The 25,447-nt window shown below is 33.0% G+C and overlaps 3 protein-coding genes and 3 non-coding genes across 7 annotated transcripts; all 6 read left to right on the forward strand.

Annotated features, from left to right (window-relative positions):
- Nucleotides 1–1,484: 1,484 nt before the first annotated feature.
- LOC126676049 (small nucleolar RNA snoR69Y) lies at nt 1,485–1,588 on the forward strand. The gene has a single exon (XR_007640224.1). It is a non-coding gene; the product is annotated as a small nucleolar RNA snoR69Y (small nucleolar RNA).
- A 59-nt stretch (nt 1,589–1,647) lies between these two features.
- On the forward strand, nt 1,648–1,735 carry LOC126676050 (small nucleolar RNA snoR53Y). Its single transcript, XR_007640225.1, has one exon. It is a non-coding gene; the product is annotated as a small nucleolar RNA snoR53Y (small nucleolar RNA).
- Nucleotides 1,736–1,795: 60 nt separating this feature from the next.
- Nucleotides 1,796–1,897, forward strand: LOC126676048 (small nucleolar RNA snoR69Y). The gene has a single exon (XR_007640223.1). It is a non-coding gene; the product is annotated as a small nucleolar RNA snoR69Y (small nucleolar RNA).
- Nucleotides 1,898–3,931: 2,034 nt separating this feature from the next.
- LOC126673490 (glycine-rich domain-containing protein 2) lies at nt 3,932–8,659 on the forward strand. Of its 2 annotated transcripts, XM_050367654.2 has the most exons (8): nt 3,937–4,271; nt 4,394–4,508; nt 5,419–5,796; nt 6,101–6,370; nt 6,971–7,491; nt 7,571–7,695; nt 7,814–7,977; nt 8,081–8,659. In XM_050367654.2, exons 1-8 carry the CDS (start codon nt 4,069–4,071, stop codon nt 8,579–8,581), a joined length of 2,277 nt encoding a protein of 758 aa, XP_050223611.1. In that variant the 5' UTR covers nt 3,937–4,068; the 3' UTR covers nt 8,582–8,659. The 2 variants fall into 2 exon arrangements, with proteins under 2 accessions (XP_050223612.1, XP_050223611.1); XM_050367655.2 differs by lacking the exon at nt 8,081–8,659 and having other exon boundaries at nt 3,932–4,271; nt 7,809–7,957.
- Nucleotides 8,660–13,411: 4,752 nt separating this feature from the next.
- On the forward strand, nt 13,412–16,803 carry LOC126674500 (F-box/LRR-repeat protein 3). Its single transcript, XM_050368950.2, has 7 exons — nt 13,412–14,260; nt 14,742–14,867; nt 14,948–15,052; nt 15,146–15,545; nt 15,658–15,787; nt 15,879–16,173; nt 16,269–16,803. The coding sequence occupies exons 1-7, from the start codon at nt 13,631–13,633 to the stop codon at nt 16,512–16,514; spliced, it is 1,932 nt and encodes a 643-aa protein (XP_050224907.1). The 5' UTR covers nt 13,412–13,630; the 3' UTR covers nt 16,515–16,803.
- Nucleotides 16,804–16,899: 96 nt separating this feature from the next.
- Nucleotides 16,900–24,492, forward strand: LOC126671103 (uncharacterized). Its single transcript, XM_056104917.1, has 5 exons — nt 16,900–17,974; nt 18,288–18,955; nt 21,297–22,131; nt 22,224–22,400; nt 23,780–24,492. Exons 1-5 carry the CDS (start codon nt 16,927–16,929, stop codon nt 24,463–24,465), a joined length of 3,414 nt encoding a protein of 1,137 aa, XP_055960892.1. The 5' UTR covers nt 16,900–16,926; the 3' UTR covers nt 24,466–24,492.
- The last annotated feature ends 955 nt before the right edge of the window (nt 24,493–25,447 follow it).

Raw genomic sequence — 25,447 nt, forward strand, 5'->3', positions numbered from 1 at the left:
AAAATGCAAAATAGGGTAAAATTGACAATTTTTCAACGTCAGGGTATGATTGAAAAGGGGCTAAAAGGTCGGGGTTTTTAAAGACATTAGGCCTTTTTCGTTTGATTTAACTTTTAAGATTGTCAATTTTAGCAAATCTCTCAATTTTAAATTTTAATTGTAATCATTTATTTAAATTGAAGTGGAAAAAAAAGTTTAAATATACCTATCATGTTTTAAAAATTTTGATGATAAAAAAGCAAATTGGAAAAATATTGAGCAATATGTAGGGTATATTGAACTTTTTTTTCACTCTAGTTTGAACAATTACTATAGTCTCAATTAAAAATTGAAAAATAGAATAGAATTGGCAATTTTAAAAGGTTGGCCATAAACAAAAAAATTTAAAAGTAAAATATTTTAAAATGATGAAATCTTATTTCTATTATCCATATTTGAAATAAGTTGATTATATCAATTAGTTACACAAACAGATAAAGAATTCAATTTTTGATTTTTTTTTATTTGGACTTTTAGAGTTTATGATAGTTTAAGTTTCAAGTTCTTTCTTTATACTCAAATTCCAGTTTTATGTTTGCAATTTTTTTTTCTAACTAGTTTCGCTTTACGTGCTATGCACGTGGCTCGTAACGTAACTCGTCAATGTACATATTAGTAAATTTATTATAATTATATCAATTTTTTATTTATAATTAATATTAAATTAGTTAAGAATTTTTATAAAAGTAAATATAATATATTCGGTTATAAAAAAAATTTCATACTGAATTTATTTTTCTTTTGGTTTTATAATAACCATAATTAAATAATTATTTTAATTTTATTAATTAAAAATAATAAAATAGAAATTTAAATAATAATATATTGACCAAATACAGTATTTTAATTTTGTAGTTAAATCAAACTAAAAGATAGGTATTCCTACTAATTTGGAGACAATTTAGTTATTTTTTACATACAAAAAATTAAATTGGAGATAATTTAGCTACCTATTCTAATTAGGACTTTAATTACAATAGTGATTAATTGAATAACTAATTAGTTAATGACTATAAAATCTTTATTTAGTAATAGACTGAAAAAGATTATTCAGTAAATTTGCCTGTCCCCCCCTCATCCGTGCTTTTATATATAGTATAGATAAAAGAAAAAGAATTGAAATAAGAAAGAATTGACCATTGCACAGTTGAGGATAAATACTATTTAAGTCATTAGATTTGTCCATAACATTTATGAAGGGCTCAAGTAATATTTAAACCCGGCCTTTTATCAACTCCCAAGACTCGAGTCTGAGATCCATAACCCAATTAAATTTTTTAAAGGGGCATAATCGGAAAACAACAAGATTTATTTAAACCCTAACCCTAGCCACTATCTCCTCCTTTATAATCGCTCTGTTACCCTTCATTGTCATCGTCTTCCCCAATGAAACTCATGCAATTTCAATTAAATTTTTTGTTTTCGTTTTATAATATTTTTTTGTTTGTGGCAGCAAGGATGATAAATGCTATAATCCCAGCTCATTATGAGACCTTTTTTTGTAAGAGGTCCGGGAATTGAAACTTTTCACATTTATCTGAGCTTAATCATTAGTATTTTGATTAATTGAGTTTTAATTAGTGTTAGGGTTTTTGAGATTGAATCCTTGTTCCCAGTGATGCTATTTTTTGAACCATGCTAATGCTGATTATTATTTGATTGAAAATCTTAATTCGATTCTTTTTCTGAGGGAACAAATTTTAATTAAATTTCATGTTTCAATTAAATTGCTGTTTTTGTTATATGATAATCTTTTTATTTCTGCAAGGATGATAAATACATAATCCCAGCTCTATGAGACCTTTTTTTGTAAAAGGTCTGGGAATTGAAATATGTTCACATTTATCTGAGCTTAATTACACTTTTTGTGATGTGTGTTTTGGATTTATGGATAGAAGTATGCTTCTAGTTGTTGGTAAATTTGTTTAAATTCTGTTTTAAGTTGATTAAAATGATTTTTTTAGGGTAGGGTGTAATGTGGTTAATAAGAATAGTCTGTGTGATAATTGATTGCAGGTAAGTTGCAAGTAATTTTTAGCCAATTTGTTTGTGATGAAAATGATGAGTATTGGGTGCATTGATACAGTAATGATTCATTTGAGATTGAAGTTGAATTGGCATCAGATAGTTGTCAAGAATGAAGATTTATTTAATGAAGTTATGAAGCATACACAAATTGTCATTGCTATATATCTATGTATGAGTGAGCTTGTGTATTTTTATAGATTCAAGGGACTTTTGCATCTGTTGCAGAGAGATACAATGAAGGGTTTTCTAGAATAGTTTATAGTTCAAATGCAATCGGATCAACTCGAGCTTGATCCGATTTCAGTCAAATTTAAAATGCGAAAAATTATCCAGAAGGTTAAGATCAATTCGTGAGTAGGTCAATTTGTTTATAGCCTTGTGCATGAGATGTTTAAATTCATTTATATTCACAAACATCTCATTCTGAGATCTCATTGTTTTGTTTGTTTGTTTTTTTATAATTGGAGAGGAGGAGCGTTTGTGGGAGAAATTGAATCCACAATCTAGCAGTTTGCTGTTCGATTGAGTTACAGCTCATTGGTGCATTTGTAACTTTGTATAAACCTTAATTATATAATTTGTGAAAGAGAAATTTGTATAAGAAATTGACATCTATGCGAGGAGTAGTTAAAGGTGTAAATGAGTTGGGTTAGTGAATTTTTTAATTCTACTTAAAAAAATTAATAAATAACAAGCTGAATTACTTACAAAGTGGAAATGTCTTTCAATAGCAAATAGCCAAGCTCTTTAATACAGAAGCTAAAGCTTGACCAGCCAAAGAACATCCTATAAAAGAATGAATAGAAATCCGAGGCGAAATTAACTTTCTAAGAAGTAAAATTTGTGAAAAGAATGTGAGTTTTTTTTTTTTTTTTTTTAAGTTGGGTCATATTTGAGCATCAACTAAAAATAATTATGCTTGTATGTTTAAACAAATGTCTAACACAGAAAATAACAATTTACTTTCTTACTATATTAAATTTTTATATCTTTAAATTTAAAAATTTAAAAGACATTAAATATATGAATTTTTAGATTACTATTATATATAAATCATACTTTTATTAAATTTCAATGGAACTTGAGCAGTTTAGATATTGTTCAAAGTTAAGATTTAATTTGAGAGCTTACCAATTCGAGTTAATTTTATAAAAACTTGGCTTAATTTAAATTTCACCCGACGCATTTACATCCTTAGACATAGTAAAAGAATCAATTTTTTTTAAATAGATTGAACATGATTTGTTTATGTTCGACCAATCTAAATTAAAAAGAAAATGAATATTATAGATTAAGAAAATACATATTATACTTAATTAAACTATATAATCATTTTATAATAGAGACCATAAATTAATTGTAAATAATAGATATATGAAATCCATAGTTGAAGCATGAATATAGATATCATAAGTGGGCCAATTTGGCAACTAATTCACTAATAGTGCGCACTTACCTCACATTCGGTCGTTTTCGGGCTGCCATGCTTCCTTTATTTCCTCTTTATTTTTTAAAGTATAGTCTCTTTCTTTTGCAGCCTCTTCCGCATGCAATATACTCGAAAAATTATTAGATAGACCGAATTTATCACGTTATCCGTAAATAAACCAATTGTATTATAATATTTTATTAAAATGATAGAAAAATTATAATTAATATATTTAGATTTTAAATGTACATTATACTCTATGGTTTATTTCCAATTACTTGCCCTTATGGTTTACATTAATACCATATCAGAAATGAAATATAATGCAATAATTTGCAAGAATCAAATTATAAAATCCAATAATCCAACCGATCCAAATACTATACGACAGATCCACTTAAACAACCTAATCACTCTCCACGTGTCCTAATTAATACAACCTCAAAATACATGTCTTTCACTTCAGTCTTTCTCTCAAAAATATTCTCCAGTCTCAGACAGACACAGATACACATTAATTAAATCTCATGTCCTTAATTTGACCACACTACAGTCGAACTGCTAAACCAACCATGTCGCCGTCTCCGGCGGCGGCGACTCGCCACCGCACCGAGATATCGGACACAACAACACTCAGCGAAATTTCAGAAGTGGACACTGTACGACTCAGCTTAGATCTTGTCTCTGCTGCTAAACGAAATATTGTGTTCTTGAAAGCTGTGAGTGAGTCACAGTGGCTTCACGAGAAAGCTTGTGCTGTTGAAGCTATCAGAAGGTTAAATATGTACTCATAATATATATGTAACAGCTTATTCTGATCAAGCTGTTTTTACTATGAAAGTAATCTGATCTGACGGGTTAATTGAAAGTTATTATTCTTTTTTATTGTTTTTGTAGATATGAAGAGCTATGGATGCCGTTGATTTCTGATCTGACGGTGGGATCAACTCCTCCTATGATTCTTCCTCCACTTGATATTGAGTGGGTTTGGTTCTGTCACACTTTGAATCCAGTAAGTCAAGTTTTCTGTTTGGTTCCTGAGAAAAAATAGTATTTATCATTAAATATTCCAAATATTAAAAAATACTCCCTCCGTCCCGTTTAAGAAGTCCCATATTCTATTTTGGGATATCCCATTTAAAAAGTCTCATTACTATTTTTAGAATACTTTTCCATTGAATACCCCATTTTACCCTTATTTTAGTTATCTTAAAAGAGTTTTATGGAAAATTCCACTATTATTAATAGGGGTAACATGAAAAAACATGAAAAGACAAGAATAATTAATGTTTTCTTAATCTGTGTGTAAAGTCAAATGGAACTTCTAAAATGGGACGGAAGGAGTAGTATTTATCATTAAATATTGGGCTTAATACATAGTTTGACCCCTGAATTTGTACCCTTTTACCCATCTAACCTCTAAATTTAACGTCTCACCTATCGAACCTCTGAACTTGTTAAATAATCCGATTTGACCCCTGAACTTGATAAATTTGTAAATATTGAACCCTTCGTGTCCACCTGTCACTTGAAACATTCTAGAAGAAATTGTGTACGGAGGGGTTCAATGTTTACGTATTTATCAAGTTCGGGGGTCAAATCGGGTTATTTAACAAGTTCAGGGGTTCGATAGGTGAGACGTTAAGTTTAGGGGTTAGATGGGTAAAAGGGTACAAGTTCAGGGGTCAAACTATGTATTCAGCCTTAAATATTGCAACTGCTGTCACGTTATTTTTACAACAAGTTAATGAACATTTGTGATGTAATTTTTTTAATTATTACTTATTTTTTTATCATTAAATATTCCAAAGCAATACTACGAATAACAAATAAGGTGGCAGAACCGTGTTGTATAATTATTCACTGAAAAATGAACATTTTCTTTGGTTAATAGAATTAGCTTGTGTAATAATTGATTGCAGGTGAGTTACAAACAATACTGCAGTGCAAGATTCTCAAAACTAATAGGGAAGCCAGCAATTTTTTATGAGGAAAATGAAGAGTATGCATTGATGAGATGTGAAGAGTATTGGATGAATAGATATCCAAATGATTCATTTGAGAATGAAGTTGATTTGAAATCAGACCAAGTTGTTGAAAATGAAGATTTATTTAATGAAGTGATGAAACATAGATATTTATATGTTAAATTATCATTGCCATATATGAGTGAGCTTGTGTATTTAATAGCAGCTAGAAAAAGATACAAGGGATTTTTGTATTTATTGCAGAGATTCAGTGAAGGGTGTTCTAGAAGTGTTCCTAGTTTGGATATCTTGCTAATGTTGATAACTCATCAGGTGGGTTTTGTGAGTTTCTTCATTGTTAATCTAAGTAGCACGGACACGGACACGAGGACATGGACACGGTGAAACAGAGTTATTTTAAGGTTTTCTATGTAAAAAGTGAAGTTTCGTGTCCGAAATGTTAGGTGTCTTAACACATTTCCGAAACAGGACATGTCGATTGAATGAAGTATCCGTGCTGCCTCATTGTTAATGCCTATGTACCTCAAAATCCTTGCATTGATCTGTCAATTTGTATGATACTTAATTATATGTTTTATCCCTAATTTATTTATTTTGTTGATGGGAAATGTAGCAGAGTTATGCAACAGTGTATGCAGAGGATATGAAGGAGATGGAGGCTGAGATGATGGAGAAGGTAGTGGGGATATGGGAGACTGTGAAAGACAAAGAGGTTGAAGAAACAAAAAGGATATGGGAAAAAGCATTTGATCAACCTTATGAGAAAGCTGGTGGAGCAGTGGATTTTCATGGTCTTGCCTCAGTCAAGCCACCCATGTATTGGGATGTATCAGATATAGACGTCAATACCAAATACAAGTCCTTGTTGCCTAGGTTCTTGCTGGAAGTAAGTTTACCATTCTCTCCCTTTTAAGGCATTTGTAATGATTTTCTATGCAAAATTGAATGCTATAATATGAACAATTAAGTTGAATTAGTCATAATGTTGAATCAAGGTAGGGACCGTAGGGACACTGAATTAATTTAGAGCAAACTGTCATGAGCTTTTCTTGAATTTGGATGAGTTTGGTTTGATCAAGTATTCAAGTTTGTGTCGGAATTGATTTGATTTATCTCAGCAGAAGAGCATATTGCCAAAAGAAAAATGAAAGGCTTCCAAATAAGCAAGATGATTTGAGTTATTTGAGGATCAAGATATTTTAATCTCCCTTAGAAATCATAATCATGTTATGTACAATCGGAATTGCCAAGTTCATAGCGGTAATTAACCTGTTAGAGTTGCTTAAATATAGTAGTGTCATAATTTCTCTTCTTGTTCATTAAATATGGCTAGAAAACCTCGGTAACATTTGATGGTTCTTATCTGATTCTGTATGCTTGACATTCTAAATTCATCTGGTGACATAATCTGATTACAACTGATTTGTTGTTTACATGAGATTCTCTAATGCCATTTATATGTCGAAATCTTCATATTGTGATTCAGGTTTGTATATATGTGAGGCTCAACTCTAAAATTAAACCAGAAAAGGATGAAAAAAGATGCAGCTTTCTACGTCTGCGAATGGTGAGATGCCATAGGGAAATGATGATTGATAAACCTGTTTCCAGTTTCTCCTCGGATACCTGGAATAAAGTTTCTCAACTCTATTGTGAGTTTGGCACCAAAGGACTAATGCTCGAGTTTCATAAACAAGGTAGCGGTTTCTTTAAGTCAAGCAAAGTAGAAGGCTCGGCTATGTTCCTCTGGAATGACTTGTTGCGAGCATATTCTCTTAATCTGGAAAGAGAAATTGATAGGCAATTCAGGATTGTTGTATCAATAACTCCTCCTGTTCAAGCGCCATACTTGTTGAAATGTGTTCCGGACAGAGTTACAGATGATTCAGGGGCTATGATATCAGAGGTGATTCTGAAAATGAACCACTACAAGCCTCAGGAAGGTCGGTGGCTGTCCCGTACAGTTCTTGATCATGCAGGGAGAGAGTGTTTTATAGTTCGAACAAGGTATCTCAAATAATTTTAATGATTATACTATTTATTAAAATTTGTCGTTGTTCGATTGACAACATTTGGTGTAATGCAGAGTTGCAGGAGGGTTTTGGAGGAGAGGAGGAGAAAGGCCAACAGCCGTGAAATGGGAAGACAGGATCATAGAGGTACGAGAAGGTTCTTGGAAATATGTTGCCGGTTCAATCGGTAGAGCACCTGGTATGTTGTTTAAAGTTCTCAGATAATAATAGATAGAATTTGTTTGAAATCTAGTTTGTTTGAGAAATAATAGTTTATTTTGGGAAATTTTGTTCTTGTTTGTTGCCATCTAGTACAGAGAAAGTAGTAGGAACAGCAACACCAAGAGAGCCTCCGGAAAATTCGCAAGCTTCATGGTGTTTCTCAACCGGAGACGAATTATTGATAAGTTGGCAATCATCATCGACATCATTATCCGGCATAACGTTATCTTTAACAAATCAGGCATCTTCTGATTCAACCGTAAGTTCGATATTACTTCTCCACTTTCAAGAACTTAAACATTTAATAAAATCTATTTTCCGAAATAAATTTCCATCACAATTAAAGTCGCTTTATTATACAGATGAAGTTGTTAAAAGGGCGTAAAATGCAATACAAAGTAGACAACGAGGAAGAAAAAGAAGATGAAGCGGATTTTGTGACAATTATTCGATACACGGAAGATAATCCAACAGGAAGAGCAACAGCTCTTCTGAATTGGAAGCTGCTGTTAGTTGAAGTATTACCAGAGGAGGATGCAGTTCTGGCAATTCTGATATGCATTTCGATTCTCAGAAGTGTATCAGAATTGAGAAAAGAAGATTTAGGAGGCTTGCTTACGAGAAGGAGAGTAAGAGAAGCAAAGACGGGTGGTAGAGATTGGGGTTCTGTTGTTCTTCATCCGTGTTCTTTGTCGCCATCAATGGCTTCACCGTACGTGAAGCCCTGGTATTGGAATGCAAAGTCTGTTATTACATCAGATGTTGTACAAAATTTATCAAAACAATCGGCTGCTAGTTCTTCACAAGTAGAAGGTGGTGATAAATTGTATAAGCAAGGGATTATCACCACAGGACATGTTTAACATTTCTGTATCATTTTTTTAGCAGAAATGTAAAGAGTACACACAATTTGCATTACAAAAAAACACATTGCATAGATATATATTTTCTCAGGAATCAAGCAGGTGGTGTTGTCAGTAGGTTCCATGTGCTTGGCTCTTGTCCCATGAGCATAAACATGTTCATGGGTCCAGCCCTGTCGAAACCCGTCTGCCTTGCACCAGACTTGGACAGTTGATTTTGTCTCAAGCTAGCTCCGGGTTGGGGATTTTATTGTTACGTAATTCCTCACGTGAGTCTGAAAAAGTTTAACCAAAGTCCGCATATATAGAGTGTAAAAACCGGATTTAGATAGCAAATATGAAATTCAGACCGGAGTCACGGCTGACACGTTCCGAGCCTGATCCATGAACAAGTCATGAGCATAGTGAGTAGGAAACTGCTGCTGCCATTTTACTCCATCAAAGGAGAAGCACTGGAATGTCAATCTTTCATTAGTGGCCCATATGGGAAAAACAACAATGAAGAATGTGATGAGAGACCCACCATGATGAATTTTTTTTTTTTATTAAATGATGAGAAATTTTTATATGAACTAACAAGTTGACCAAATGGCATTTTTAATCATGTCAATTTAATAGTGAGTGTAAGGAAATGAGCTACTGACATGGAGGAAGTAATAGAAAATAAAATAAATTAATAAACTATTGATTAAATAAATTAATGTCAATAACTAGCTTTCAAAATCTATTGATACACCTGCATGGATTTGGTCTAGTGGTCTAAATCTCAGCCATCTGGGCTCCAAAGGTCGCTAATTCGAACCCCGGCTACGCCCTTTCTTAATATGGAATGGTTGAGGTTGGATTGCTGGCCATTATAGCCCGGAATTACCAGGTATGTGGGGTTGCGGGCGGTCCACATCCCGGGGTTTGACAATGATATTGAGTTTCGGCTCAGTAGAGTGAGTCCTCACAACAAAAAACCTATTGATTCGTATGAATACTAAAAATTAGACATAAAAAAACGTTCATTGATTTAAATTATATACTGAAAATTGAAATAATAAACAAATCGTTCTAAACATCATAAAACCCTCACAAAAGTCTCAAACTAACATATAAGGACATTTATCAAAAAAAAAAAAAAACATATAAGGACATCTCCAACCCATTTTATAATTAGAACTCTACTTTTTAGAGATAGAGTGAGTTTTTCTCCAATCACAAACTCTATCTCTATCTCTAAACAAGTTTTCCTCCAACCACAAAATCTATCTCTAACTCTAAAACAATATTTTAAAGGCTTAATTCCTTAAAAAAACCCTACCTTGCACTTTTTTTTCGTTTATACTCTGACCTTGTAAAAACACCATTTGTACCCAATTTTGGGTTTTTATATTTCATCTCTACCCAAAAGCATTAAATTGTACTTTTTTCATTTGGAAAAGAGTTTAAAACATACTTTTTTCTATTTTAAAATATACAAATAAATCCTTAAACTTAAAAAATAATCAAACACATCCAAATAATTAATTAATTTTTTTAATTTGATAAAATAATAAAAAATTAAAAAAAAATTATTATTATTTTTAATATTTTGTTGGAAATATTTTTAAAAAAATTAAAAAAAAAATTCGAAATATTTTTTAAAAAACTTAAAAAAAATTATTATTATTTTTTAATTTTTTAAAAAAGATGGTATTTTTGTATTATTAATAATATTAATATCTAATTAGTATATAAGTTAAAAATGAAGGGTTGTTTTAAACTTTTTTTCAAATGAAAAGAGTACAATTTAATGCTTTTGGGTAGAGATGAAACATAAAAACTCAAAATTGGGTACAAATGGTGTTTTTACATGGTCAGGGTATAAACGAAAAAAAAAATGCAAGGTGAGGTTTTTTTAAGGAATTAAGCCTATTTTAAAACTACACTATTTTATTATTTTAACAACTTAGCTCAAATTAATTTTTTTTTTACATATTCATCCTAAAAATAAAAATATATATATTTTTTTTATCAATAGTAAAATAATAAATTTAAATAAATATTTTTATTATATAATAATATATATTTTACTAAATAAAATTGAATAAAATATTAATATTTTTAATAATATATATCTTGAACGCTATTGAAGATCCTAAAATTCGTGCTCATATTGAAAGTGAACAAGCACGAATTTTAGAAAAAAGATCCCAACAATCTCGACAACAATTTTCCGTTCCCCATTATCTTGGTGAATAGTATACTAATGTTACCGGAGGTGGAAGTGGCTCACACGAAAATTAAATTATTATTATTATGATGGTTGTTATTTTTTATTGTTATTGTTGTTGTTATTTTTATAATTGTTTGTATTATTTGCTAAAATATATTTTTTGTTAATTTTATATATTATTAATTTATAATATATGCAGTTTTTTAATATTTATAATTTTATTTGAAGTCATATAAAAATATAATAATAAAGTTATAAATTTTTAATATTTAAATATAGTAGGATATAATTGTATAAATTAAAGTTAATGGGTTAAACTAGTAATTAGTAAACATGAAAAAGTATAAAATAGTCCTTATAAAAATGTGAATAGTGAAACTTTACATGTAGAGTTTACTATTCAAAAACTCTAAAAAGAATAGGTTTTTAGAGTTGGGTTGGAGTTGCCCAACTCTAAATGGTGGGACCAACTCTTTTTTAGAGTTGGGTTGGAGATGCCCTAAATACGTAAAATATCGAAACTTTAATCTGAACAAAAGAGGAAATTATAAACGAAATTATTAAAAAATAAACACAATTCATAATCTCCATTTGGATGCCTACATAACAAAATTTGACCTAAAAACGATAGACATTATGAGTGAAATTGACGAGTATCGGTCATCCGTAAATCTATTCTATAGTATAAAATTGGGTCCAAAACACTGTAGAAGGAACGGTGTTTTGGACTCAACGTTACCCTTTTACCCATTAATAATTAAAATATTCCGTTTCTACCCTTCATTTTTGTGTTTCTTTCGTTTGTTTTCTATTCAAATTATCAGTTTCAGTTTTGCTAGATGTCAAATAGAGAGTGTATGCATGTTAAGAGACATTACTCATTTATATTGTGACAACTCACATTTATATTTAACACAAACTCAATATCTGTATTTAATAAACCTGATAACTCATATACTATTGTGACAGCTCAAATTTTAATTTAATATAAATACAACATTTGTTTATTAATGATAACGTTTTAACAGCTACCTTGCTTTATAAAAGTCTATTCCTTTTTTTTTTTTTTCATTTCTTCATCTCTTTAAAATGGTTATAAAAAAAGAAAGCCCAACCTCTGCAGCTGCGTCATCATCTCAATTTTTTACTCACGGTAGTGGTTTTCCACTATCTTCGCCTAGAGTTCGGAGAATGCTACAACTTGTCGATGACAATTCGTCTTCAACTTCAACTCAGGCAGCAAAAAAGACCAAAACAGACTAAGTTCTTATGTACTAATGTTTTCTTGCGATGTTATCTGTAATATATTACTGTGAACTTTTTAACTTAATATTATGTAAGATATTATTAATATTATATTTTGATAAGCAGGTTGGTTTTCTTCTTCTTTCATTTGTTTACCCAATCTTTGTATTTCTATTCCTATATCTCCAATTGAGGGATGCAACTGGTCTCTAACGACAAACACATGAACATGATTCTTGAGTTCAATCCAACTACACTGCTCCTTGCTGATTCCTCGAACTCTCATTATACTCCTGATTCGTTCCACATCTTCCGGCCTGCCCAAGGCAGTATAAATATTAGACATGATTTTGGACTTTTACTTTGCCTCTTGAATAATCAAATGTTATATTTTTGTTACTTTGTGGTTTAATTCAACTCCTCTTTACTATACCCAGCAAAAGTGATAGCATTCTTGGGTCATATGAAGGTCGATTTGGAATTACTGACCTAAGCCATAATTGGGTTCTTAAATCTGTTTTTTGTTTTGAAGTAGTTGATCAATGTAGCTTCAGTTATTGTATAAAGTTGATATTCAGACAATTGTATTATGATCCATTTAAAAAAAAATTAAGGCATGAAGTGAATTATTTAATATGCAACGGAAATGAGTATGAACATCCATTATTTGTAGGCCAACTGCTGTAACTGCTCAATTTTAATAATTTGCAGGAACAAATTGATCCTCTTTTCATGTTGGCTGATTTTTCAAGTAATCTGCCAATTAATTCTCAAAAAAATTATTAATTGAAAACAATATATGTTCATATACTATTATTTATTCAAAAGAAGGTGAGCCTATTGTTTTCGTTATAGTAGTAGATAATTGAGATATTAAATTGTATAAAACAATAGTACTGATTTCATTTTTTTTAAAAGTACGACCTGAAGCATCGCGAGGGTTTCGTTCTAGTTTTTAATAAAATTAGATCCAAAATTCGTCTAAATCGCACATTCAATGTGGCAAAACTGGGAATATTAAATTGTTTTAGAAAAGAAAGAATATTTCAGAAAATTCAAGTGGAAAATATACATTTTCAATAAATGACAGGTAAGCTTATATTAGGTCAGATGCTTCCACTTTCTCATCATTCCATCCTAATCACCACCACGTCAACATTGACCAGAAGATAAGTACGGTTCTTGCACTTCCATTTTACTTTAACTCCCTCTAGGTCCCACACTCCTCATCACCGTACATCAACACTATCGTTTTACAAAATCACGCATCTCCTCCGAACTCCACGTGTCCTTCTCATCTATCCTACGGTCAATATTCCATCTCTAGTATGGTCACGCACGTAGCAGAGAATCCCTCTTATCTCTGTCTCTTTAAAACCAAAAATATTTCTGCAACTGTCATCACCTAACTAAACTCAACACTTCTCTGAATTCCGGTTGACCGGTCACCGGAAAATGAATCGGACTCATATAATCCATACCCGTATTTATCGGACTCTCTTGAAACGCATCCACCACCCTCTCCTTCACCTCCGCCTCCTCTTCTTATTCGTCCCAACCTAAACTCAATCAGACGGCAACCTTACTTAACAAAACGACAGATAATGTCGAGTCGATCTGTAATCTCGGTGCTAACAGAAGATTTACTCATCCGAGTCCATGAAAAACTCGCTCACAACTCGGATCGTAAACGATTCCGACTCGTTTCCAAAGAATTCAATAAAATCGACTCAGTAACTCGCAAAACGCTGCGTATCCTCCGCGTCGAGTTTCTAATCTCTCTCCTGACAAAATTCGGCAACATTGACAGCTTAGACCTTTCTGTTTGTCCACGCATTGACGACGGAATGGTGTCGTCGCTATTAACTCGTGACTCAGTTGGACTAATGAAGAACTTGAAGTCCTTAAACTTGAGCCGGGCTACCGGGTTGAGATCCACGGGTCTGGAGATGATAATGCGGGCGTGCCCGTTTCTTGAAACGGTTGACGTGTCGTATTGTCGTGGATTTGGTGATAGAGAAGCGGCGGCTATATCTTGCGGCGGTGGGTTAAAGGAGCTGAGTTTGGATAAGTGTTTGGGGATTAGTGATGTTGGATTGGCTAAGATTGCTGTTGGGTGTTCGAGATTGGAGAAGATTAGCTTGAAATGGTGCATGGAGATTACTGATTTGGGTGTTGATCTTTTGTGTAAGAAGTGTGTTGATTTGAAGTTTGCTGATGTTTCTTACCTTAAGGTTTGTGCTTTTCTTTTTTTAGTTTTATTTCTTGAATGTGGGTGTGTTAAATTAGGTAGCGCGGATACATAACGGCGGAACGCGAAACAGTGTTGTTTTAATGTTTTCTATGTAAAAAATGAAGTTTCGTATTTGAAACGTTAAGTGTCTCGTAAAAAATGAAGTTTCGTGTGAACGATAAGTGTCCCGTTAAAAATGAAGTTTTGTGTCCGAGACGTCAAGTGTCCCGTAAAAAATGAAGTTTGTTTCCGAAACGTCAAGTGTCCCGTAAAAACGAAGTTTCTTGTCCGAAACGCTAAGTGTCCCGTAAATAATGAAGTTTTGTGTCGGAAACGCTAAGTGTCCTGTAAAAAATGAAGTTTCGTGTGAGAAACGTTAAGTGTCCGAAACGGGACACATTGAACGGAGTGTCCGTGCTGCCTAGGTGTTAATGCATAAAATGAAATTTTAACGGTTGGTGTTTTGACTGCTATGGCATCAGGTGACAAATGAAACACTCCGTTCAATTGCTTCTTTGAGGAAGCTGGAAGTTTTGGCTATGGTGGGGTGTGCTTTAGTGGATGATGTTGGGTGTCAGTTTCTTGAAAATGGATGTCCTTTACTAGAGGTATGATGTTTTACACATAATGCAGTGAAAATTAAGGCTGTTTAGATGTCTCTAAAGAGCATGAGATGTGTTTACTGTAGGAAATTGATGTATCAAGGTGTGATTCTTTGAGTTCCTCTGGCTTGACTTCTATAATTAGCGGGCATAGCGGACTTAGACGGCTCAATGCTGCTTACTGCATTTCGGTAAGTATTTGTTGGCAATGTGACGCTGGACTATTCATATTAATTATGTTTTGTGTTTGATTAACTGACTTTGATTATGGCCAATTTTCGTAGGAATTTCCACCTGCACTACTCCACTACATGAAGGATTTGAAGAACCTGACCGCTATTGTTATTAACGGAACTCGAGTTTCAGATTCTATTTTCCAGATATTAAGTAGCTATTGCAGTTCTTTGTCAGAAATTGGGCTGAGCAAATGCACAGGGGTGACAAATATGGGCATTGCACAACTAGTCTCTGGTTGTGTCAATTTGAAGATCTTAAGTTTAACATGTTGCCATTCTGTAACTGATGCTGCAATATCTGTTATAGCAGACTCTTGTGAGAAACTTGTGTGCCTGAGACTAGAGTCTTGCAATATGATCACCGAAAAGGGTCTTGAACAGCTTGGATCACGCTGCGTGCTGCTCGAGGAGCTCGATCTCACCGACTGCTATGGAATTAATGACAAAGGTAAATTTTTAAGTATTTCCGACTTATTCTTTGTTTTTTTTTATGAGAGACTTATTTTTTGTTTTGTTTAATTGTTTGATGTCATATTTAATGTTATGAGTTTCTCTACCAGGGCTTGAATGTCTTTCTAGATGTTCGGAACTTCTAAGCTTAAAATTAGGATTTTGCGCAAACATATCAGACATAGGACTGTGTTATATTGCGTCTAATTGTTCAAAGCTTCAAGAACTGGACCTATATCGGTAATGTGAATCCTAAATTCTATCGAATGCCACTTTCCAGCAGTTTTGGCTTGTAAAAACATGTGTTTTTTTTTAATTTGTAAAAATTCAGCTGTACCGGTATTGGAGATGATGGTGTAGCTGCTTTATCAAGTGGTTGCAAGAAGTTGAAAAATCTGAATTTGTCTTACTGCAATCAAATTACTGATATAGGATTGAATTATCTTGGCTGTCTGGAGGAGCTCTCCGACCTGGAAATGCGACAGCTCGACAAAATCACAAGTGTAGGTTTAACAGCATTGGCAGCCAAATGCAGGTCACTTGCAGATTTGGACTTGAAACATTGTGAGAAAATTGATGATCCGGGATTCTGTGCTCTTGCCTATTACTCGCGAAATTTGCGTCAGGTACCAAATCTAGTTTAATCAAGTTATACTCTGCGGAAATTTTATCCTAATTGTAAGTTATGTAAACTAAAGCCAAAACTTTTTGATGGTGGCAGATAAATTTGAGTCACTGCACCATATCGGACATGGCATTATGCATGTTGATGGGAAATCTGACACGGCTGCAAGATGCCAAATTGGTGCACCTAAAAAATGTCACTGTGGAAGGATATGAGCTTGCACTTAGGGCATGCTGTGTCCGGATCAAGAAGGTCAAATTGGTTGCTTCTCTCAGGTTCTTGCTATCCTTAGAAATACTTGAGATTTTAGATGCCAGGGGCTGCGTAATTAGGTGGGATTAAAACATATTTGTCGACACATGTCATAACATAACAGAATAAGATCGGCTTAGAATTGGCTATGTCGAGTTAAATTCTCATTTTGTGGGATGCTAGAATCTAGGATATGTTAAGATGATCGAGTCGTTTTAACCGGGCCTATACGGAGGAATTTAAAAACAGAAGATGTTTTCTTTCTGTTCTTTTCTTGGCTCATGATGTGATGCTTATGTAATTTATGTAAATATATTCTAAGGTCAGAGTCGTTTTTGGATACGGAACGAAATGTAAGACTTGTCGAGTTTTTGTGCAACATAGCTTCTAAGTATCTCTTACTGTATTACAAAAGAATATCAGACGCCTTGCCCTAGGAAGAAAGCATAACTTCAAATTTGTCAAAGGAAAAAGGCCATTCCTTTGCAAGCAAACAATTCTTATGTTCTATGTTATAAAGATTTCTTGCTCTTCCTTTGATATTAAATTATCCTCTTCTTTTGAAAAGATCATAAAATTCATCCCCTTTCTCTTTCACATCATTGCCAAAATGCCCCCCTTCTTTAATTTTCTGTTCATTCTAGTCCCCCTCCTGCTTACTTTTCTACAAGCCTTTTCTAATATGATCCCATCTCATTTGGATGCACAAACTCTAATTATGCAAGCTTGCGCCGGTGTCGAAAATCCGAATTCATGCTGCTCAAAAATGCAGGCTGAGCTTGAGAGATCAAAATATAGAAATTCAACTTCAATTCTGAGTGCTGCATTGCAGAACTCCCTCAACGAGGCGAGGCGAGCGATTGATTCAATCACAAAGTTCAATTCTTTGTCTATCAGCTACCGCGAACAAGTAGCAATTGAAGATTGCAAAGAACTTCTCGACTTCTCAGTATCCGAGCTGGCTTGGTCATTAGCGGAGATGGAGAAAATCCGAGCAGGCGATCATAACATCCGGCACGAAGGTAACCTAAAAGCTTGGCTCAGTGCTGCGCTGAGTAATCAGGATACGTGCCTCGAAGGATTTGAAGGTACAGACCGACATCTCGAGAACTTCATGAAAGGAAGCCTAAAACAAGTAACACAGCTTATCGGTAATGTATTAGCTCTGTACATTCAACTCCACAGCATGCCTTTTAAACCATCGCGGAATGGTACTGCCACAAATATAAGTCCGGAGTTTCCAGAATGGATGACGGAAGGTGATCGAGAACTTCTCAAGATTGGCATTCTTGGTGTGCATGTAGATGCTATAGTGTCTTTAGATGGAACTGGCCATTACAATACTATTACACAGGCGCTTGATGATGCTCCTGATCACAGTAATAGAAGGTATATCATATATGTGAAGCAGGGAATGTACAGAGAAAATATTGATATGAAGAAGAAAAAAACAATGATTATGTTAATCGGCGATGGAATCGGGAAGACGATAATCACCGGAAATCGTAACTTTATGCAAGGATGGACTACTTTCAGAACTGCTACTGTAGGTTAGTACTTCTATTTACATCATTCTTTTTGACGTATCAATTTTCTCCTGAACTTCCTGAACTTGCACGCAATGAGCAATAAACATTAAAATTAACTTTTCTTATCAATTAATCCTTGAACTTTCCAATTTTTATCAATTGGATCAAATTAATTATTTGGAAACAAATATAAGAGGCTAACTGACCAAAAAATTGGATTAAATTATCATAATTTGGTGTTAATTTCTCATTACGTACAAGTTCAGGGAGTAAATTGATGTTTGAATCTTAATTTTTTTCTTGTTTTGTTCTGATGACGACTTTGTGTCTGCAGCGGTATCTGGGAGAGGATTTATAGCAAGAGACGTGACATTTCGTAATACAGCCGGACCGGTGAACCATCAAGCTGTAGCCCTGCGAGTCGACTCAGACCAATCCGCCTTCTTCCGATGCAGCATGGAAGGCTACCAAGACACCCTCTACGCTCACTCTCTCCGTCAATTTTACCGCGAATGTGAAATTTACGGAACCATAGATTACATCTTTGGCAATGGAGCAGCAGTGTTCCAAAATTGCAAGATATACACTAGAGTTCCTTTACCTCTACAAAAGGTAACAATCACAGCTCAAGGCAGGAAAAATCCGCATCAAAGTACCGGATTTTCAATCCAAGATAGCTACATTTTGGCTACAGAACCGACATATTTAGGCAGACCGTGGAAGGAATTTTCCAGGACGGTATTTATCAACACATACATGAGTGGTTCGGTTCAGCCGAGAGGGTGGCTTGAGTGGTACGGTAACTTTGCCTTGGGTACGCTATGGTACGGTGAGTATAAGAATTATGGACCTGGAGCATCTGTATCGGGCAGGGTTAAATGGCCGGGTTACCACATTATGAGGGATGCTGCCACCGCCAGGTTCTTTACTGCCGGCCGGTTCATCGACGGGATGTCGTGGCTCCCGTCAACTGGTGTAAAGTTCACTGCAGGTTTAAGCAATTAGATCCTGTATGTATTATAATGGAATCGTATCTTGGTTCTTACCCATGAACACTTTTTACTACTATGACTTAATTTAATTAATAGAACTAGATGAAATTTCTTGGCAAATCCAATTAGATGATAAATAGGGTTGTGTAATTGATACCAAAATCCAAAATTATCCAATACATTGGACTTATCACGTCAATATCTCTGTTTTTAATATTGGACGTACCGCGTCAATATCCCTGTTTTTAATATTGGACGTACCGCATCAATATCTCTGTTTGTAATTGAGATTGTTCAGTTCATGGCTTCCATAAAGCTAAAATGATTATAATAATATTTCAGGTTTCCAAATGTTTTGGAACAGAACTGAAAATCTGCCCGTAACAGACCGATTAATTTGGCATGAGCTAGATAGTACAGACGCGGACATGAATATTGGAAAACTTGGACACGACAAAACGAAGATTTCTTTATCTTAAAAATAAAGTGTTAATCTGAAATGTCAAATTTCCAGCACATTTTCGATAGGGAAAACGTCGATTGTATCTGCTTTTATAAAATTTAAGTTAAATTAAAACGTTCGTACTACTAGATAGTATTTACTTTTGTCAAGTTGTAAATTGAAAAAAGTTAATGTTTCGAGTAAAATTGTAATAAAATCTTTTTTTCTAGTCTCGTGAGCTGTCAGAACTGGCAATTTTGACTTTATCTTTGTCAACTCTATAGCTGTTCTTGAAACATTGTCTCCTTCTTTCTCTCTTACACATGCCAATAAACAAGCTTTCATATATGTAGACAATCTAATGCAAGTACTAATCTTTATTAACTTCCTTATAGCCAGCAGCGGAACCGGATTTTTTTTTTCGCTCGGACTTAACTTTTAATTTATCTGTGATTTTTTGGTCGTTCGGTTTTAACCTCCGTCGACTTTTGAAATTATTATAATTTTTCTCTATTTATAAAAAAATTACCTCTATTTTTTTTCAAAAAAATCGGTCCGAACCGCAGCTGAAGTTAAGCTAGCCTAAGGTAGGTCCCGTCCCTGGTTACGATCAAATATAATTTTCTCAAAAATATACAATTATTTTAACTTAAGTGATTGACTTTTAGCAATCCAAAACTTACTTAGTTCTGAATGTAAGATATGAAACCATATGTTAGATTTCATATGAACTTTAATTCTAACATTCTATATTATTTTACTGACCAACTACTTGCTTCTTACATAATTTTCGGTGAATGTGCATTATGATCAACGCGGTTTGATCAATAATACAAGTTGAATATATATAATAATCATACATTCTAACAATGCATGTGCAAATCATATGTTCAGCAGGGATGTGCAAATCGGTCGGTTCAATTGAATTAACCGGTTTAACCTACATATTTTGATTAAGTTAGTTTGGTTATTAGTCCGGCTAATTCGGTTCAATCAATAAACTTTTTAGGTTCCGCTATAAAAAAAACCGAACAAATCAAATAAACATGACATTTATGTTTATATTTAGGTATTTTTCTTTATATTTTCATAGATTTTAACCTGCTTCTTTGGTTGGTTCAGTTTTACATTTTTAATGGTTTTGATAATTCGTTTCTTCAGTTAAAGAGAGAGTAATTTATACTTAAGGCGCCGATGAGTAAGACATTTTTCTAATTCAAGCTAAATTGCGTGTCTAAATCGCTCTCATAATACATCCATTTAAAATTTGGGGCTACAACTTTGACTCCTACAAATAGTTGCGAAACCATTTAGTTCATTTTTGTTTTCTCGACTGCCGGGCTAAAGTCTACCCCAGGCTAAGTGTAGTACTGCCCATGCCTACAAAAGATCTATCCAGCTTGAATGGGGTTTAATTTGAATGAAAAAAACTTCAATATGCCGCTTCATTTCACACGAATATATAAAAAATACGTGATACGCCAGTTATCCAATCTGCCAGAAAATAGATACTCGAAAAAGGAAATATATAACAAAACAAAATATTATGTTCATTTATTAAACTATCGTAAATTTATTATGGCATTCGAAAAATGACAAAAAAATAGCTGTAACAATCAAATTAATTTGACAGTTAAGATAACGGAATTTAACAACTTCAACTATAAACGTAATAAATGAATTACAATCTATTTCATATATTGAATCTTGGTTCATAAATCTATACATCATTATGATGTAAATGGGAAAAAAAATCATGAATCATGAATTTTACTATGTATGCAAATCACCCTTTTGGTTATTTCAGTTTTGGTTAAACCAGTTGGTTCTTAATCAAACCAACTTGCTCACTCACTCATATCAGTATAAGGATATAAATACAGAACCTTAAATCTATTACATTCCACAGTTCAATCCATCAATGGCTTCCAATCTATCAACACTATCCGCCATTTTTCTTGTTTCCGTGCTCTTTTTCTTCTCCGAAACTCTCGCAACCGCCCCGAACTCAACCGATACATTATGCAACTCAACACCTTATCCACATTTCTGCAAATCATCCTTACCTCACAACAGATCTGCAAATATTCATGACTACGGCAGAGTTTCACTTCGTCGAACTCTGTCATATGCGCGAAAATTCCGTTCATTAATTGCATATCTACTCACACATTCTTCGCCATTTTCGCATTCTACTATCGCCGCTCTTCAGGATTGCCAGTTTCTCGCTCAGCTAAACATCGATTCGCTGTCGTATACATTGACATCGATTAATTATACAGATAAGATCCAAAGATTGGAAGCTAGTGATCTTCAAACTTTACTTAGTGCTACTCTGACGAATCTTCAGACTTGCTTGGACGGTCTCCAGGCGTCGAAAACAGATTCAGGATTACTGAATAATTCCGTGTTAGTTCCGATTTCCAACGGAACTAAACAATGTAGTATCTCTCTTGCATTTTTCACTCACGGTTGGGTTCCACCCGCGAAGAAAGGCCGATCGCTGATTTCAGAGCGAAAACATGCGTTTTCCGAGCTGAGAAACGGGGTCAAGGACGGTCTACCATTGAAAATGTCGAAACAAGATCGGAAACTGTTCGAATCGGTGAACAGGAGAAAGACTATTCAGATAAGAGAAGATAGTAATAGCGTGGTGGTGAAGCAATTGGTGATTGTGGACAGGAAAGGGAGCGGAAATTTTACTTCTATTAATGATGCAATTGGGGCAGCGCCTAATAATACAGGTATCTTTTTTTTGCCATAGATGTAAATCGAATGCTAGAGTCTCATGTGTTAATAATTAGAAATTTAATGCCACCGCATAATAATCATACAGGTATTGGAAACGGTTATTTTGTGATTTATGTGATGAGGGGACAGTATCAGGAATATGTTTCTATTCCGAGTAATAAACATAGTATAATGATGATCGGAGAGGGCACTGGTCGGACTGTTATTACCGGTAATCGGAGCGTTGTTGACGGATGGACTACGTTTAATTCAGCCACATTTGGTAAGTTAATTATTAATTATTGATATTCAATAATTTGAATTTGGACATTACACATGCTTAGAGCATCTCCAACGGTGCTCTTTATTTTAAAGAGCATTTTTAGTAAAATAAATAGAATCTTTAAAATAGAGTGTGCTATTTTTATTTTCACTCTAATGAGATTTCTAAATTTAAGTTAAATTTTGAATTTTTGCATATAATAATAAAAATAGTAAATACTAAGAACATTAATTCAATGATTTCTTAATAATAATATTTTTATTTAATTTAATTTTTACAAAAAGTAATACTAATAATATAATTTAGTTTTATTTTAAAATTATTTATTTATTCAGTTTTTATATTAAAATAATTAATATTATATTTTAAAGTAAAGCTAACTAACTTATTTTTAAAAATCTAAAATTTGATCTTTTAAAATTTAAAGTAGAGAGTGAAAATGGCTCTCTACATGTGGAGAGCCATTTTCACTCTCTTCTTTAAATTTAAAAAATAGAGAGTTTATTGAGTTTTAATTTATTACCAAACTCTTTAAATTTAAAGAGTTTGCCAATTTTAAAGATTTCTTTAGAAATACTTTTAAAAGTCAAATTATTTGGCTTAATGCTTAAAAAACTATAGGTTGAATTAAACTAGCTAGCTCAACCCATGTGTTTATGATTTTCTCACAGCACATTCCTTAAACAAGTAGTTCCCGTCCCATATTAATAAACAATATTTTTAATTATTTAGTCCCAAATGATAAGTCGTCATTTATTTTTTAAATAGTTAACTGTTATATATATACCTCATTATTGTAGCAAAATAATTTAAAAAGAAACACAAGATATTGAAAGATAAAAAACTACACTACATTAAATAACTATAAGAATAATATTTTTTTATAAATCTATTCATTTTATCTAGATAAATTAAATTTCTTAATATTGTATTTGTCTAAAATCACCTATCAATTTGAGATAGAGTGTGTACTAAATTCCTACTTTATAAAGAAAATATTAGGGGTGAGGAAAACAGAATGGAACCAAAAAATTTGGTTTGGTTCAATTTAATTATAATTTTTTTTGATTTTTCGGTTAAGTAAAAAGGTTTCTGTTTACTTTATAATCTGAATAGAAAAAATCAACTGAATAAAAACCGACTGATTCGGTTCAGTTTGAGATATTTAAGATTTATATAAAATCGATTTGGTTAGATTTAAAACAAAATCAAAATTTCAATTTCAAACAAATCAAAATTTCTATTTGTTCGAACCAAATGCATATCTCTGAGAACATACATATTATAAATAAGTAATTAGACTGTACATATTTTGACCACTTGTTCTTGAGCACTTTTTTTATAGCAATCACATTAATGTGAAATACTTTTTATAACAGCCGTTGTCGGACAAGGATTTGTCGCGGTGAACATTACGTTCCGCAACACAGCCGGACCGGAAAAGCATCAAGCAGTAGCAGTAAGAAATGGAGCAGACATGTCTGCATTTTACAGTTGCGGTTTCGAAGGGTATCAAGACACTTTATACACACATTCTCTAAGACAATTTTACAGAGACTGCGAAATTTACGGCACAGTTGATTACATATTCGGTAATGCTGCAGTTATTTTCCAAAACTGCAGAATTAATTCAAGACAGCCATTAGAAAACCAATTTAATGCGATTACCGCGCAAGCTAGAACAGACCCGAACCAAAATACAGGCATTATAATACAAAATTGTACCATAAAAGAAGCTAAAGATTTGGCTACAGGTAACTTGACTATCAAGACATATCTCGGCAGGCCGTGGCGCGAGTATTCAAGAACTGTTATTATGCAATCTTATATTGCTAGTTTAGTTGATCCTGCCGGATGGACTCCATGGTCCGGCGATTTTGCGCTTGATACACTTTACTATGCGGAATTTAATAACAGCGGTATAGGATCAAGAACTGGAAATAGGGTTACGTGGCCGGGTTTTCGTGTGATTAATTCGACAGATACGGCTAATTTTACTGTTTCTAATTTTGTACAAGGTGATTCTTGGTTGCCTGCTGCAGGAGTACCTTATAGTGTTCTTTAATGTGAGGTGTGCTGTATTTTATTGTTCTTTTTGCTCTAATTCTGTTCAGGTAAATTTATATGATTTTCATTTATCGGAAGTTTCAGTATGAAAACGAGCAAATTATTTGCCTCCAACATCTGTTATAATTCACAGTTTTGTCATTTCTGTTTGAACAATATGATCATTCACTTTCGTTGCGGTCAACAGTTTACTCCTTATTATGTACTCTTTTGATGTTGATCAATTGAGTCAAAATATTAAATTTAATTTTTGAACTTTTTTTTTAATAATGCAACTATTTCGTATTCGATTTATAAAGTTTGATGAATTAAAAAATGAACTAGATCGATAATTCAACCAGACACCAAAAGTCAAAAAGTCAGTCCAATTTAACTTAAGATAAATATTGTTCAGCTTATGTGAATAAAAAAAACTGCAAGGATCAAAAAGATTATCAATGCCAATTAAATTAAAAAATTAATTGGTGATTTTATTTCCAAAACCCTAACAATTTACTGTTTAGAAAATACCTTTGCCTAATAAAGAATTTTTTGCATTCTTATATTTATTTGGCTAATCCTCTAAAAATCCCCTCACCTTTCAACCCCCTTTCGTTTGCACCCTCACCTTTTAAAATCTCCAATTTTACCCTAATTACCACCTTTCACTTTCAATTGCACCCTCGAAATATTAAATTGACCTTTTTTCATTCAAAGAATTTCGAATCAATATTTTTTATTTTTACTCATTTTCTAAATAGTACTAAATGTTAAAATTTCAACAATAAAAGCATCTTCTCTAAAAAAATATTTCAAAAATTACTAAATTTCACATTCACTTTTATTTAATTTTACCGTTTTAATTCCATAAAATTAATTAAATTAGATACTATTTATAATATTTGTTGAAATTTAAAGTATTAATTTGAACTTTTTGCAGTAAAAATAAGTCAATTTAATATTTAAGGGTGTAATTGAAAATGAAAGGTGGAAATTAGGGT

Source organism: Mercurialis annua, linkage group LG3, assembly GCF_937616625.2.
Source record: "Mercurialis annua linkage group LG3, ddMerAnnu1.2, whole genome shotgun sequence".
In the NCBI taxonomy this organism is placed as follows: Eukaryota; Viridiplantae; Streptophyta; class Magnoliopsida; order Malpighiales; family Euphorbiaceae; genus Mercurialis; species Mercurialis annua.

Bases quoted from the DNA above. Each gene is read 5' to 3' on its own strand.
- LOC126671103 (XM_056104917.1), top strand. From the start codon at position 16,927: ATGTTCTATGTTATAAAGATTTCTTGCTCTTCCTTTGATATTAAATTA. The intron at 18,956-21,296 runs TAGATCCTGTAT...TACATTCCACAG, and splicing joins TCACTGCAGGTTTAAGCAAT to TTCAATCCATCAATGGCTTC. The intron at 22,132-22,223 runs GTATCTTTTTTT...ATAATCATACAG, and splicing joins GGCAGCGCCTAATAATACAG to GTATTGGAAACGGTTATTTT.
- LOC126674500 (XM_050368950.2), top strand. From the start codon at position 13,631: ATGTCGAGTCGATCTGTAATCTCGGTGCTAACAGAAGATTTACTCATC. The intron at 15,053-15,145 runs GTAAGTATTTGT...CAATTTTCGTAG, and splicing joins ATGCTGCTTACTGCATTTCG to GAATTTCCACCTGCACTACT. The intron at 15,788-15,878 runs GTAATGTGAATC...GTAAAAATTCAG, and splicing joins CAAGAACTGGACCTATATCG to CTGTACCGGTATTGGAGATG.
- LOC126673490 (XM_050367654.2), top strand. From the start codon at position 4,069: ATGTCGCCGTCTCCGGCGGCGGCGACTCGCCACCGCACCGAGATATCG. The intron at 4,272-4,393 runs GTTAAATATGTA...TTGTTTTTGTAG, and splicing joins GCTGTTGAAGCTATCAGAAG to ATATGAAGAGCTATGGATGC. The intron at 7,978-8,080 runs GTAAGTTCGATA...TTTATTATACAG, and splicing joins AGGCATCTTCTGATTCAACC to ATGAAGTTGTTAAAAGGGCG.